The sequence below is a fragment of the Falco naumanni genome, chromosome 14 (genome assembly GCF_017639655.2).
Source record: "Falco naumanni isolate bFalNau1 chromosome 14, bFalNau1.pat, whole genome shotgun sequence".
NCBI lineage: Eukaryota > Metazoa > Chordata > Aves > Falconiformes > Falconidae > Falco > Falco naumanni.
The window spans coordinates 22,432,285-22,448,188 of NC_054067.1; the positions used below are offsets into that span (position 1 = coordinate 22,432,285).

A 15,904-nucleotide genomic window follows, 5' to 3' on the forward strand; every position below is an offset into this window, starting at 1 on the left:
CGGAGGCCATTAGATGACCTGATTCCAAGGAAGGTCCACAAGAAGACGCTTTTTTTTTTTTTTTTCTCCGAGATACAGATTATAGGCGTATGGCACTATGTTCCTCAACTGCATCAAAGCCTTATAAAAAACCAAGCTACAGGATACCTGCTGCAGCTCTGGAGTCCACAAGTAGAAGGAAACGGGTTTGACTTGAAGGATTCGGTTTGACTTGAGGAACTCTCCACTGACAAATGCGGCCTGCTACCGCTCTCTGCTTTCAGGGGCTTCTCCGCGGTGCATCTGCGGATCTGTCCCAGTCCTGCTGGGACCTGAGAGCAACCTGACCGGTCAGCTCTTCCCCAGCACCTCTTTTCCCTTCTTGACAAAACGAACCTTGAGTTTGCTTTTCTGGCATCACCTTTGCTCCTCATGAATCCCTTTAAGTATCTATCATGAAGGCACTTCATGTTCGCAGTCTTGACTGCTGGCACTCAGCGTCACCGCTACCCAGGCACAGCTATTTTTCTCCGTATGTGTTTGCACTTGACTTTCGTACTTCTTCCTACTAATCCCCCCTGTCCCCCACCTCCTTTCCGCGTGCTGTCTGCTCGTGTTTGGGGCCAAGCCAGACCCCAGACCGAGGGAAGCCCATCCCCTCCCCTATTTCCTGCCTTTCACCTGAAATTAAGTTTATGCTTATGCTCTATTCCCTCCTTGAAGGAGCTGTCAGCTATCCTCAAGCCCTCGCTCTAGCCTTGCTTTGCAGAAGAAGGGAAGTTGACAGGACATGTTAACAGAGAGGAGGACGGGGATACGAGAGAGGGCAGGCTGGATGGCTCTGGATAATAAGCATGGAATGAGATTCAGTCATACAAAATGCATAGCCCTATGAATTATGTATACGTGGGGAATAATAGACTTTTCTGCTGGGTGGTGGAGCCCCTCAGATGGAGCTGTGGAGGACAACGTCTGCACATGTCGAGCTGCTGTTGCACAGCCAGGAAAGGCAGAAATACAGCAACATGGCTCAGTGGAAATACCTCTGGCAGACATGGGGCAACATGGAAGCTACGCAGTAGGTGGGGGTGAAAATCCTGGGAAAAACGCCGCCAATCCTGATCATCTACACACAGAAAAATGAATTTAAATGAGAACAGTTTCACAGGAGGGCTCCTGGGAAGGTCAAGAGATGGTCAGGCTGAGCTCGCCTGGTTGGCCATGAGCACTGGGGAAGGCTGTGGTGATGGGCATGGAGGGAGAAGACCTGTTAGGGCCTCAAGGGCAGCGCTGGCATGTCCTCATGTGTGCAAATCACTCGCCAAGACTAATAAGCTGGGAATGAGAAGGCTTCTTTTAATCTCCAGGAGCAGCAGCACAGGTCTGGAGGGGGTCTTCTGGCTCACAGCAAGCCCTCCGCTGTCACGGGTCACTGCTTGAAAGTCCCTCAAAAGTTCATCAGTCCCTCTGGAAAGCAGTGAGGGTACTTTTTGCCTAGCTACTAAAGACGTAGCTGCTAAGCTGTGAAGCAGGCTGCTACCCCGACGTGAAAAGTTTAAGCTAGCTACCTGATACACTTCTAAAATTTATCATCTCTTTCATTGGATTTCCTGTAGGAAAAGCCCACCGACTCCTGCTGCAATAACTCAGGCCAGCTCTGTCAGCTGCCAGCCCAGCTCCGCGGGGCAGGACGGGGCTTCCCTAGCAAGAGCAGAGCGGCATCACTGCGAGCCGGCCTCTTGAAGACCCTGGCTCTGAACAGGGCTCAGGACCTAGACCTCTCCAAAAGCTTATTTTCCACATCTGTTGGGAAAATAAAAGGGCATGATAACAGAAAGGGAGGGAATACAAAACCAGCAAGAGTGGTAAGCTTTGAGGGAAAGGTACAAGCAGGAACAGACAGCTCTGTACGATCCCAGCCCCCCCCAAGCCTGCCCGCAGAGCCGTCCCGCTGGGCAGGGCTCCAGGCGATGCCAAGTCACTTCTAGCAGAAGCGCCATGGCCACGTGTTTCAGCAATGAGCCCGCTCAGACGCAAGCTTCTCACTTAAGCTGAAGGAAATATTTGCAATAGATGAGGCTTTTGTTGTGTAAAACCACAGCTGTGGCCCAGCAAGCACCAGAAGACATCTAACCATGCTTCAGGGAGCAGGTTCTAGCCCCCAGCTCCTGCAGCCCCAGCATCTGCTGGATCATTTCCAAGCGCCTCAGAAAAAAAACCAGATGGTGATGCAACCCAAGGATATTACACATGACATGTTTGCTCTCATAAAGATTAATAGAGTTTACTTTCCCCCCCGTCCCCGGTTTTTCTTTCTGCACGCTACACGCTGCTATGATTTACTATAAATACAAAAATATCAAAAACTTCTTTAGGACATATGCTGATATAAATAGTATATTAAAACCCCCCTGCGTTCACTTATTAGTTGTGTGTGTGGATTAACAAGAAATAGTTTAAATTCCTGCAAAACAGTTCAAACTGGTTTTACTGATGGGAACAGATCTTTGTAATTACGCTTATTTTATATAAAACATATAAAAGGTTGACCATTATAGAAATCAGTCAAACAAAGGACGAATACCTGGGAAGGCTGCTGAGCTTTCTCAACTTCTCAGTTGCCAAGAGCAGAACAAAGTCAACGCGTGCCACCACCATGTTCTAGCAGCATCCGCGTTCAGTTCAGAGCAAAGACATCTACTGATGTCTTCAAGATGTTCAACCAGTTTTGGAAAGGTACACTGCACCCACCACCATGCCCTCTACAGGCTGTGCCATCCCGTTTTCATCACTCATTGCTTGCCCTAAGGATTATTAAGGCAACCCTTTTCCACCTTCCCAGCACTACCTTACTACAGCTTATCATCAGTCTTCTTACCTAAGCAGGACTCTGGTTTGGGGAATATGCAAGACCAGATCATACAACTGAGCCATCTCCACATTACCATCACTGCTCTACCCTTGAGAGATGAGAAGGTGGTGGTACTGAGAAGTTTTTCCACATCCCAGGTTGCAAACAGCATCAGTCACAAAGTCTTGATGATTCATGAGATGCTGGCATCTTCCAGAAATGCCACATCACTTCTCACTCGTTCGTAAAATAAGCATAAGGTGACCTAAAGTCATGAAGTCCACAGCTACGTTCAAGATGAACATTTAATTTTGAAGACGAAAACAGAAGTGGAGAGCTCTATGTGACTTACCTTATATGCACATTTTCAAAACTACATTGTCTTTATGCACTTAAAAAAAAAAAGAAAGAGAAAAAGCAGCTTTTTCTTTGAAGTATGAGCTTTTGGCTGTAGTTGGAAGAAGAATATTAGGTTTAATGATCACTGTTCTCAACAGCTATGGAAATTTGTGTAAAGTATTTTTCCAAACCCTGCTAACCATCTGGTTTAACAAAAAGACCACTTGCTACATCCCAGAAAAGCTCTAAATACTGCCCAATTCCACCAGTAACTCCTGGGGAATAGCTAGCTAGCAGAATTTGAAATGAGTTCCCGGACATTAGCCGGGATACCATTATTCATGGGGAAGGAACAGAAGCTGAGCTCTGTAGTACAGCAGATGGCTGTCCCAGGACTCGAGCGTCTAAGCCAACAACGCAGGCTGCTTCCATCCCTCATAGAAAGCTCTGACCACCAAGTGCCGCCCCCCCCCCCCCTGCTGTGACAATGCCCACCTCTCCAGGAAGGCAGCTCTCTGCCACTTGGGGCTTCTGAAAAAAAAAAAAAAAAAAAAAAAAAAAGAGGGGCTGAGAAGGTATGAAAACGCTACCGCTCCCGAGCCATGCTTGGGAATTAACCAGTCCCATCAGCTTCCACAGACACTGAGACCAGAAGGAACCACCATGAGGATTCAAGTATTAAGGAGGTGCTGCCCATCAAGCCTCCCATCAACCACTTTATCTCTATTTGACCGATCCTAAAGGTGGAGGGGGTGGAAAGAAAAGCTCAGGTGATGAAGCTACTAGCTTCATCAAAAAAAAATTAGGCGATGAAGAAGCTACTAGTTGCTTTGATGTAAGTTGTCCCAATGCGTAAGATCAAACCCATCCACCGTAGCCAAATCTCTGAAACTCACTTGTTTCATTTCAGAGCCGGTGTAATGACACTTACTTCACTCACATGGGTACGAGATATGTAAGGCTTTTCAAATATTTTTAAGTGCGGCATTATTAATGCCAGACTATGGTGGAGTTGGGGAAAGAAGGATGTTAGCTCCCAAACACATGCTTAATCTAGAACATGTGGTTTTGGGGGAGGTTTGGAACCAATATGTTTTCAACATTTTCAGGAAATTCGGTCTATCCAGATGAAAGCTTCTTGGACCCTACTGAAATATCAGTCAGCAATACAAATACTGAAACAAGATGAATTTCTTCCCTTCCCTGAAAAAGAAAGTGCTTCTTCACCAGTTCCAGAGAAAAAGGCAACAGAACCTGAAGAGCAGCTTTGGTATTATTACTCCAGAACATTTAGAAAATATAATAAATTATAGATCAAGAAAAATATCCCAGAAGTAAAATACATTGCACACTACTTAAAAACGTCTGGCATGCCTTAACAGTGTTTTCGGGGGGGGTGGGGTGGGTGTGGGGGTGGGCGGGGGACGGGAGGTCTTCTGCCAAGTGTGGAGGAAAGATGCTGCCCGCAATTACAGGCAGAATGGCTGAATACAAGTTAGGGATGTGATGTCCGCGGTACAAGGCTAGTACCAATTTCCATAAATCAGAATATAGTGACTATACTACATAACAGAATTGGGAAGCTCATTGTACAAAGCGGGGGAAGGATGAAACAGTGGTGCTTGATATATCAGTGTGGAAGGCAGAGCCCGGGGCCGTCCAGTTTTTCTCAACCACCACTGTTGCTTCTCTCTGCTTTTCTTTCAATTTTGTTGAAATAAATTCAATTTTTGTTTTTAAACTCTTCAAAATTCATGTGTGAACACAGTCACCCTTAATTGTCTTTTTCTGGTAGCATCTTAAATTGAGATGCTCTACGATGGCATCCCATAAAACAGCGTTCCCTCTGCGTCCTTCACTTAACGGCACCTTCCTTCCAGGGCAAGGCCAAGAGTCACGCCTGGAGGACACCCCAGCTCTGCCTCCGCTGCGCGCAGGCTGCGTGCAGGCAGGAACACAAGCCCTGCATTCCAGGAGCCTTTGCTTAGCGGCAGCCCTGTCATGTTCTGGAGTTATAGGCTGCTAAGTCCCTGGACGGGCTGGGGGCCAGTTCACAGCTGACACTTCTGATACCCCACCCCCGTGCTGGACCGAACCGCCGAACGCTCGCAGCCAGCCTCCTCCACCCGAGAGATCAAGAAGAGTTTGCAGCTCATCTTCTACTCTTCTGAGGCACTCCCTTGGCTACGTCCACTTTTTGAAGCTATTCTTCATCTCTTTTAGGGACTTTTCCTGTGTCCGCCTATGTCTCCAGGGGAAGTATCCCACACGGAGGTCTCCCCTGACACTTGTGGGACCCTATGCTGCTTGGCCAGAGGCTCTGAGAAAAGCTTGTGCATCAACACCAAAGCCTGAGAATTGCTCCTCTTGTGGTGAGCGAGGCATGAGAGTGGCCTTCTGCTGCCTCACTGCTCTTCTCCTCTGAGCAATCCCTCAAAGGACAAGCCTACATCCATGTGTCATCCAGATGATCAGATGCTGCTCCAGGAGCTCCATGGATCAGTAGCCTGCTCCCTCCCAGTTCCTCTGATCCCATACACCAGACCCCAGTTCAAGCTTATCGGTCTTAAAAAGAAACGGAGAGAAGTCACAGCTCAGCCCTGCCCCATCCCTCGAGTCCCTGGAGCGACACTAGATGCCAGAGAGCCACAATCTCTCTTCCTCAGACAGCTTCAGACGATGTAAGATCTCATCACGTAACAGGGTTTTTTTTTGTTGTTGCCAAAGTTCTGATTTTTTTCTCCTGCCAATACTCATAGAGACATTTTTGCTGGGTTTGACAATTAAAACCCAGGACTCTTCACATCTAGGAATAACTTGGTAAAGCTCATAAGGAATGGGAGGACAGTTAAATGCAAATACACAGAGATAATGGCCAACAGCGACAGTAGGTTGTGATGTAAATTATACCAATTTTTAATCGTATTAAAGGGAAAAAAATCTTTAGCTACTGCAGTTCAAGATGATCGGAACTGAAGCGTGAGCAAAAGAGACAGACCCCAGAGACCACCAGCCAACCACCTGCTTTGCTGCTCCAGGGAAAGGTGCCCTGGTGAGTGACCACCCTCTGCCCCAGCTGGAAAGGAGCAGGAAGACTGGAATTGCTCTCACACATTTACCAGGTTTTTCCACCTTAAAAAGGACAGTATGACTCGTGGGTCATCAGCTGCTGTTTGAAGGGACCCGTGCTGGAGACCCACCAGCCCTGCACATCTCCTAAGGGCTTTTTGGCATGAGGAATAACATAGGGGCAGGGCTGCAGGAGAACCAGGCTGAAAGAGCAACCATCCTTTAGAAGTCTGTCACCTCTGCTGCCGTCACCTCTGTCATGGTGCTGGTCTCGCTCTGGGGGAGAGGGCTGGATCCAGCCACCTCCCAGGGTCATCCCCCGTCCCCCCCTCCATCACCCCACAACCTCAGCTCAGCTTCTCCAACAGCCAGAGCTCCGCTGGAAATCACTACTCGCTGTCTTCCCAAGTAAGGCACAGGTATCTTACGCCCTGCAACAGGAATTTCCATCACTTTATACAACGTAAAGAACAACCAAGTTGACCGATCTCCTCAGTCCCATCCAGATCCACTTTGGGATCGGTGACAAGGTACCAGGACAGCCTACTGATACCATGAAGGCTCTTGAAAAAACTACTCAGTCTCCACTGAGTAGGTGCAAGCGCACCACAGCGCAAATGTGTTCATGAACAAAGACAAAATCCTGCTCCCAATTAACTACAGAGCCACTGTTGCTGGCAAAATAATACTGCACTGCCTTCTCAAAAACACAAAAACCCAATCAAACATAAATCACCACCCTTCTTAACTCCACTCCCACATAATCAGTCCCAGCCCAGTTCCTGGGGTTCACACCAGAACCTGTGGCCATCATATTTCATTTTCCGCACTCTCACTGGCTATGGAAGAAGAATATGATGTGCCTTTTGTTTTCCTTCAGGCATTTAGGTTGGATTCCAAATGCTGGATCTTTACAGCAGAGCTGACAAACAACATTACTATTTCTAATTCGAGTATCTCAAGGCTTTTTTTGGCTTGCTGGCCAGACTCATAAGGCTTATTTTCTATACAGCACTGCACCCTATTGCTTACTTTATCAATACCACATATTTGAATTCAACAATTTAAAGCGTAGTATTACAGCTGTGTTTTTATTTTGTTTGTTTTATTCGGTTGTTGCTTAACACAAAACATTCTGACATTTTAAGTCATATCCCACTAAGATAAACAACTAACATATGTCATGAATTCCAGTAGAAATGATTCCCAAGTGGTGCTGCAGCAAGGTTTTAACCAAGCGTATGAAAGGCTCTCTTAAATTGTTTGCTGGATGTTTTAAATGCACTCTTCCCCACCACAGCTACCCATAAGGAATCAAGGGCAGGTGGGAGGAAATCTCTCCCACTGCCTCACCCCTGCAGAACTTTACATGTTTTTCTTCCTCCCATATGTAACTCTGCCTAATTGGGTCGAAAACCTCCGCAGTGTGGAACAGCTGTCTGTAAGCCGTCGGTTTAATGACACGGAATAGCACGGGATGCACAGCCAAGGACAGATCTGTGTTCATATACGTTACTTGCATTTGTACGGATCGGAAGAGGGGTCTGAAGGACACCCAAGGGAGACCCCACCACTCTTGGGGGGGGCCGAAGTCAAGTCCCCGCAGCAGCCAGGACACAGCACACGCTGCCTGGCTCAGCCACCTCCCGAGTTCATCCACTCACAGCATCTCAGACAGATTAACGGACTTCACCAAATCCTGCTCATATTAACAAGATCAGTTAGGAACCCAACAATGTTGCTATACGTCATGGCCAACAAAGCCCTAATGAAAACATGCCACTGCCGTGCCTCATTCACAGCTTTGTCCCTAAAGAGATTCCCAGCAGTGGCGTTCTTCAGCTTTGTGCAGCTTCAGCTAAGTGCTTTTCTTATGGCTGATGTATCTCGTCTGCTACAACCCAGTGAGTTTTTAATGGGCGCTCAGACAGGCTACAGCTGAAGACAACTTCACAATCCCCACCACCAGCGCAGCGGCTCTGGGTTTGGCTATTCAGTCCCGCCCCAGCCCCCACAGACAGAAAAAGAGAGTTATTGAGCCCAGGATGCGCAGAAGGCAGCCAGCCCGTGGCGGCTGCAGCAGGACCCTGAGCCTGGACCGCCGTACCTGGCCGTTTGGGAAGCTGTACGGGATCCAGCTCAGCACCAGTTCCTCAACTTTTGTGCTAGAGCTGGTCTGTGACCAGATGGGCTTGGAGCATGTGCTAAGCAAACTTTTGTCTGCCTGCAAAATACTCTGTGGATGTGGCCAGAGAGCCAGTTTATTCACAGAAATCAAAGCTCAGCTGCAAATACTTCAGCAAGACAGACAATAGAGCCTCTCATACTGTGGGAAAGAAATCACCAGCTACCAGCGGAGTTCAGCATTTACAGCGCTCAGTGCATGGCATCCACAGTTCAGATGCAATCGCATTCCTGCCCGGCTGGAACATCTGTTCTCCTCTCATTAGTCCTGGCCATGTTTTGTAACAGAAGAAACTGAGATTCCTGAACTTCAGTATTTGACCTGAGGCGTTATGAAAAGCCCTGGTTTTCCGAAGTGGAATTCATACGGAATCACCAGTCACTTCTAATAATGTTGGTCCCTGCTTAACATGCAGCTGTGAAAAAAAAAGCTTAGAAGTTTAATTCAAGTTCCAGCAAAGCCTGCTGAAGCACACACCGTAGGCTACGCACTGGGAATCCATCAGGACGACACTGAAATCCACCTGAAAAGTGGAATCGGTGCGAGTATCTGGAAATGCAACCGAGGTGAGATTCTGACCAGAGAATTCCTTCTCAAGCCTTCCGAACGTCCTCGGCATCCCCAAATCTTCCAGGAGTCACCCCACCACCTTCTCCGAACCAGATGGGAGGTACCAGGGAAGAACAAGCACACACCAAAGCAGCTCTTTGGATGGAACAAATCAACAGCACCTAATCATGGCTTTATAAATACCAAAAAATAACAAAGCAGGGTTTCTTTTGCAACAATCCAGATCACAGCTGGAGGGGCTGGTGAAGAAAATAGGTTGTGTGGTTGTGTATGGATCAGGACATAGCGACCATTACACTGTGAACCCTGTAACTTGGGACAACTCCTCATCACAGCCACCACACAATTAGGCTTTTACCTCTCCCAGCAAGTTAATTGCTTTTAACATTTAACATCCAATTGGGACAGCAACGTACCAGAGTTCAGTGAAGAATTCTGGACTCCGTCAGCTTTCAGACCCTGGTTCCTCCTTGCTGGCTGATGCAGGACGTCTTCACGAAAATACCACCCTGAACGCATGCTGCAGCAATGAACATCACCACTCGGGCTTTTGGCGTCACGCAGTTTCTAGGTACAGAAAGCGGCTCCCAAATCTTTAAGCTGAAACAGCACACTGGCTCAAGCCCAGATGTTAACACCTCTGCTCTCCCAATGCGCCTGGGCTACCTGAGGCTTCCTTCAAGCCGTGTCCCACCCGGGTACCCACCGCGCCGCTGGAGCCGGCGGCCGCCCGTGGTCTCCCAGGACAAGCTTCAGCACAGTCCGTCACTGCACACTGCAGTGGATTTGACCACAAAGCAATTTCAGTATTGAAAAAAATTAATTCAGAGCGGTTTGAACTAAGGATACTGAAAATGTTTCACCTGTCTAAAAATGTATTCTCCTAAAAGTTATACCACGAGCAAGGCGACCTCTTTTAACATCACCCTCCCCTCTGCTTTCACTTGTTTCCAGAAATGACACGGTACTGCTCTGCCACTGCTGTACGGGGGCTGAAACCAGGACCTTAACATCGTTCCGGGGTTTTAGCCAGTTGTTAAGCTTCTCTGGATCTATCCCAGTGGAAACACTGGTTAGAAATGAGCACAGACACAAGACCACGGTTTGAAATAAGTTACCTATATATTTATCACTGTACCTTCACGGCTGAAAGGTGCCTGAGGTGTAAGACCTTACACAGCTACTTGCCCGATTCGCACAACAGGTATAATGTGGAGGCAGGGATCTGTATACGAGCTGTAGCCTTAATTGTACCCCAGTAATAACAAGTCCTGACAGCAATGCCACAGGAAAGGGATGGAGACTGTCCATGAAGGTTCAGACATCATCTTAATTCCCCCTTCTCCCATTTTGGGGGCAATCGCAGAGAAATTCTGGGGGAAATCAGTAAGTGCAAGCACTTTGTGGTGAGCTTTTCTTTTGGGACCGTCTCCTGCGCTCCAGTATCCAGGAAATGTTCTGTATTTACTGAGTGCTCATCACCATGGTTTCGGAGCACAATAAGGCTCTATCGCCCTTCATACATCTGTGTTTCTGGGAATGCCTGGGCTTTGGGGAATTGCACGGGCCGACACAAAGGCACCGATTGTTCTGGAGGCAGAGGGACGAACCTGCCCTTTCCAAAGGAGAGGAAGCCAGCAGGAAAAGTCGCTATTGTGATCTGGATATAAAAAAACCCACAAACCCTATTGCATCATCAGTGCTGCCAGGTCATGATGGGGGTATGGCTGAGACACGGCACCTGCAGCACTGAGGGGATGGAGGGACCCTTGGCCAAGGCTCTGGCATCAGCTGCCTGCTAAACCATCCTAAACCCACCCTCAAACCACCAAGTGAACACTAACAGGGTGACATGCTGGACCCACATAGCTGGTGCATCACTTCTGAAGCTCCAGGTAGGAGCAGGGATCGAGATGAGCTTCTGCTCTCCCAGAATTTAATTTTCATTTCAACAAAAGCAATTTGCAGTGCTGAGACCCATGAGTTCTCATCAAGGACTTTCCTCAGCAGTAAGGACTGCCAAAGTAGTAGGAACCAAATTGTTGTCAGCTTAAGGACAGCCATCTGCTCAGCCTCTTCCCAGCTGCCATGCTCCAAATCAAAGAATGGATAACAATCACTTATGTTTCTCACCAAGCTCAATATGAAAAAATCTAGGAAGGAAAAAAAAGCCCAAACCAAAAAGCAAAAACCAAACAAACCAGGAAAGCAACACGGCAGGGATCTAACTGGGAACAGAGATGAAAGTAGAAGAAAAAGAAACTAGTTTTTGTTGGTTTTTTTTTTTTTAAACAATGTTTTTTAAAGAGTTCTATTGACATCTGCTTTGTAAATGCTCTGTCATTATTTATAACCTCAAGAGCACGGAATTGTCTCTGTAGTTACAACCATGCTACTCCCATATTTTGGCTTTGTTAGCAAAGAGCCAGCAGCATTTTTACTGGTGCTCTGGGAATAGAGATCTAACATTTCATACACAGTTTATTTAAAAGTGGACTAATTTAACATTCTTGATGGTTCCTTTTAGCACAACTGTTGCTAATTACCAGCTCCGGAATGATTTGTTAATCTGGGAGCAACAGTGGTTCCACAGCAGCATAAATACACCAAGAGAGAAAGGAAGGAGGGAGAAAGAGAAAAATACAAAAAGAGACACGGGAGAGGGTCAAGTTTTAGTGAACTAAAGCAAGTTAAGTGGCAGGTGGAGCCAGCAATGCAGAGTGGAAAGAACTCTGTGACGTGCAGCTGTAAGGGGGATAAACCTGGTCCCTGAGATGCAGAAAAAAACAGTGGCAGTTTTTAAAGCTGTGCAAACGTTGGGTTTGGTGGCATGGACAGGCAGCTGGCTTACAAGATGATCTGTGCTCCTCGGGACCGGGACAGGCACCAGCCTCCCACCAACCCCACGTGCCTGCGGCAGGGGGACACCCACAGCAGGGTGACCCACGGCAGGCCGACCCCCATGGCAGGGCAAGGCTGGAGTGGCAGCGAGTGCCCAGGCACCTCGTCCCAGGACACGACCTTGGGTTCTTTAATTGGTTCCAGGACACCGTGCGTGGAGGGACACAAACAAAAATTAAGCAAAGACGATCATAAAACATGACAAGCGGGTAGGAGGACTGAAGCCGGAGTCCTCAAAGGAAGAGCCCTTGAAATACTGGAGTTATGTTTGGAAGTGACAGCACCCAGCCAGTAACTCTGCACTATTGCACACAATTTGTCTTGGGGTTTTTCAGCAACAAAGAGGCACCGGAGCAGCTTCACTGCTCGTGGCCTCCCGTGTCCTATCCCTGCGGCTCCACGCTCTGGGCACAGCCACGGCCATCACCCTCCCCTGGCCCCAGGGGACCTGCCCTGCCCTGTCTCAAAATCCCCTTTCTACCAGCAAAAGCCTTGAAGGCAAATTTTCCTAAAAGAAAAAAAAAACCCAACCTTTTAGGTAAGGAATTGTGTTATCTTTGACATTTCTAAATCATCAAAGCCATGCCATCGTTGGTACCAGGACAAGCAGGACTCCAACAGCCGTGGAAGGGGACTGAGCAGCCTCCCTCTGACCATGGCTTCCACGCTCGGATCACTTTGGTCTTTCACTGCATGTGTGAGAGGACTTGAAAGTTCAAAAAATTAATTCCAGACAAATATTAGTGAGGCCTCAAGTGGAAAGCACATCTTCCTTCTGGGAATTTATAGTTCATCCACTTTTATCTTCTGGAGGCTCTTTGGAGATCAAAGATTTGATCAACCTTCCCTTTGCAAAACTCCCAAAGAAAATGGTGTTATCAGTACTGTGATGTGATTTTTAATTTTTTTTGATGATTCATTGCCCTTCTCTAAAAAGTGAGATACCTTCACGTAGGTCTAAAACAAACAGCACAAGTTACAGAAGAAAGCTATTCTGCTTATTTATTGATTTTACGGCTGTTACAAGGTCAGTTCCTAGCCTGACAGCTTACACTTGTTAAATGCTGCCCTACCCAATAAAACCGCGATGGCCAAACACAAAGGAGCTGCTTGCCAATGGAACCTGCCTGGCTAACGCCACCAGGAAAACGACCTGTTGCTCTGGCAGCTGTCCCCATCTCCATTGCGCTACGGAGTCAAATCCCCTAATTTACAAAGAGATGTGTATAAAGGGTGGGAACGTGCTATGCTTCTGGAGTGACTCAGCCCTGATGCATTCAGGGAACATAAAGAAAATCTGGGAAAGGAATGCAAGTTATAAAAGTACGACACGTTTTCACCCAGGCACAAGGATGATGAGAAAAGCCCTCGTTAGCCCACCGACCTTCAGCAACCATTTCTCACTGTGCAGCGACTCTCTGCACATCTGGCAGCAGAAAGGCAGCACTTAGGCAGCCTAACAGCCTAGGCTAACAAACATCTGCCTGCAGCGCTCCATTTGCACTGCCTGCAGACAGTGGAAACTTGCTACTTACACAAGCGACTTGCGAAGACACTGGAATAGATTTCAAGGAGCTGGTGCGAAAGGATTTGGATCCTGCCTGAGCCATCTGAGCATCAGAGCGACACCAGCTCTAAAGATGATGGACCACATTTAGCTGGAATCACTCAGAGAGTCTGTACCAAATGCATCATGCTTGTCAGCGTTTCGGGGAGGAGCAATCCAGCGAGTTTCACGAAGCTCTTTCTTGGAGCTGAGCCACAGAGAAACGCTTTCCCACTGTGAAATTGTGAAGGCTTCAGGGAGATGGGAAACTCACAGAGCCAGGGACTGGAGAGGAAAACTAACGGCAGCCAGGAGGTCTGCAGCGCAGTCAGGACTTGGGCTTAGCAGGCATGAAGCCTGCTTGATGCTGACCACTGCTCCATTACCTCTTTCCCTGGCATCCAGTCCCCTTCTCTCTGTGTAGGAATGGACCTGTGCAGTAGGGAAGCGCGGGAGCTCTTCCAGGAGCTCGACACGGGGGGCAGTTCTCATGTCTCAGCGTGGCTGGAAAATCATGGAAAGACAGCATTGGAAATCAAATTCCTCATACCTAAAGCAGGCAGAGGATTCAAGCTGGGGGAAGGGTCTGAAAACTGAGTTAGTTCTAATTATTTTGGCATTTATTATTTAAGTTCTCAGCAAGTCTTCAGAGTGGTTTTGGTGCAACAAAGATGTCGCAGTATTGACTCTAAATTATGCTCTAACTAAGGACTCTGGTGCTGTTCTTAGAAGAACAGAAAAGATGACATTACATGACCTCAAGCACAAAATGCAATTTTAGCAGGGTTCACTTTCCGTTTTAAAGCATGCTTCAATCGTCCAGGGGCTTTAGAGGGCACTTGCCGCATGAAGAGCCAGCCGCTTGGCACCACAGCTCCTGGAGAGCCCTGGGAACCGGCACCACATCCGCGGCGTCACACGCCACCAGCCACTCGAGAGATGTGCTCCTGGCTGCCTGCATCCCTGTCCCTTCCTGCAGCGCCCTCGGCTGCCGTGGCCCCGCTTGTGTGAGCCCCTCTGGCACCCAGCTTCCCACCGCTGTGCCTCACGCAGGGCAGGCACACCGTCACACACCGCCTCCAAAACCAGCCTAAACCAGGTCTAATGTAGAGACCAGGTACAAGAGCAGGGCTTTGGCACCTGAGCCTAACGAAGCAGGACACCTGGAGGGTGCTGGGGACCGTGATGGCACAGGGAAGCAGCAGCTGGTGCCCTGCAGACCAGGAGGGCAGGCAGCACCGTCACGCCAGGGAGGTCCAGGGCTGTCACCCAGGAAGCCCCGACGCCCTTGGGGTTTGCATCGCACATCCTTGTTTTCATATTTATCAAATCACCGATAAATGATTTTGAATTTTTTGGTACCTTTCTGCTCTCTTAATAGAAGCTCTGTACAACCTTGACTCCCTTTCACATGGGCTTTCAACCCTCCTGGGACCCTGCCGCGCTGCAGAGCCCCATTAGAGCAGTTACCGCTCCGCGACGCAGAAGTTCACAGCCATTTGTTCCACTATGAACAGCTACTTGATGATTTTAAGCAAAGACAAGTGTACAGAACAACAAATACAGGTATACAAGCACAAATTATAGCCTTAAATGAGCACAGAGCCTCAGTGTCTGAGGAGTCAAGGATGAAATTACTAAGCAGCATTAATTTGCACAAAATCACTAGACCTACAGTTGCAGAAATCAGAACTACTGGAATTCCTCATCTGGAAGGCAATCAAAATCAGACAGAAACTATCAAAAGCCACAGGTGCCAGTTTTTTTCCTCCCCCACATACAGAACTCTGTACCGTGGCCATAACCACGACCCGAAAAAAAATAGTCAGTCTTCTGCTTCTGTGTGTGAAAACGAGAAGCACAGTGGGACTCACCGTCTGGCCCTTCGCTGCCTTTACTCCTCTTATTTCGACGGACACGTCTACCTTCTTCTCCAACGTGCAGCTTTTCTTCGGGGTGAAAGAAGTTCAGCAAGGCCAGCTGGAAGAAGAAGGACAAGTTTAAGGACCTTTGGCAAGGATGGCTTAGCCGAGCGGAGGGATCGGATGCCAAATCCTTTCCATCAGGGAGAGCTCTGCTGAGCCGAGGGGGAGAGCCAAGGGATACATGAGATGGCAGCTCATGGATGCTCAGCTCATCCCAAGGGAAAACACAAGGAGCTGTGTCCCTCTGGAAGCAGTCTAAGACTTAGGAGAACTCTGCCTGAAGGGTTTTAGCAGGGAGAAGCATCCCTCCAGGGCACGGGGGGCTGCAGGGGCAAGGACAGAGGCGGTGTCAGGGGAGATCTATAGCTGGAAATAATCAAACCCCCAAATGCCAATGCGATCATTTCTAATTATTCTCTGCAAAACTTGCTCAATCCTGGAGTTCTTTCACCAGTATTACTCACTGCCAGTAAGTTTTTCCTCTCTCAAGCTCTCTTCTGCAAGCCTCATTAGCTACTGAGATTCAAAGGTCTTCAGGG

General features: G+C 48.1%; 1 protein-coding gene across 4 annotated transcripts in view; it reads right to left on the bottom strand.

The window, feature by feature from the left end:
- EDA (ectodysplasin A) overlaps nucleotides 1-15,904 on the bottom strand; it is an 81,833-nt gene that overhangs the window by 17,308 nt on the left and 48,621 nt on the right. For all 4 annotated transcript variants that reach the window (XM_040614592.1, XM_040614591.1, XM_040614590.1 and 1 more), the window contains exon 2: nucleotides 15,315-15,420. In XM_040614592.1, the coding sequence (XP_040470526.1) occupies nucleotides 15,315-15,420 (106 nt within the window). The remainder of the gene's footprint in view (nucleotides 1-15,314; nucleotides 15,421-15,904) is intronic.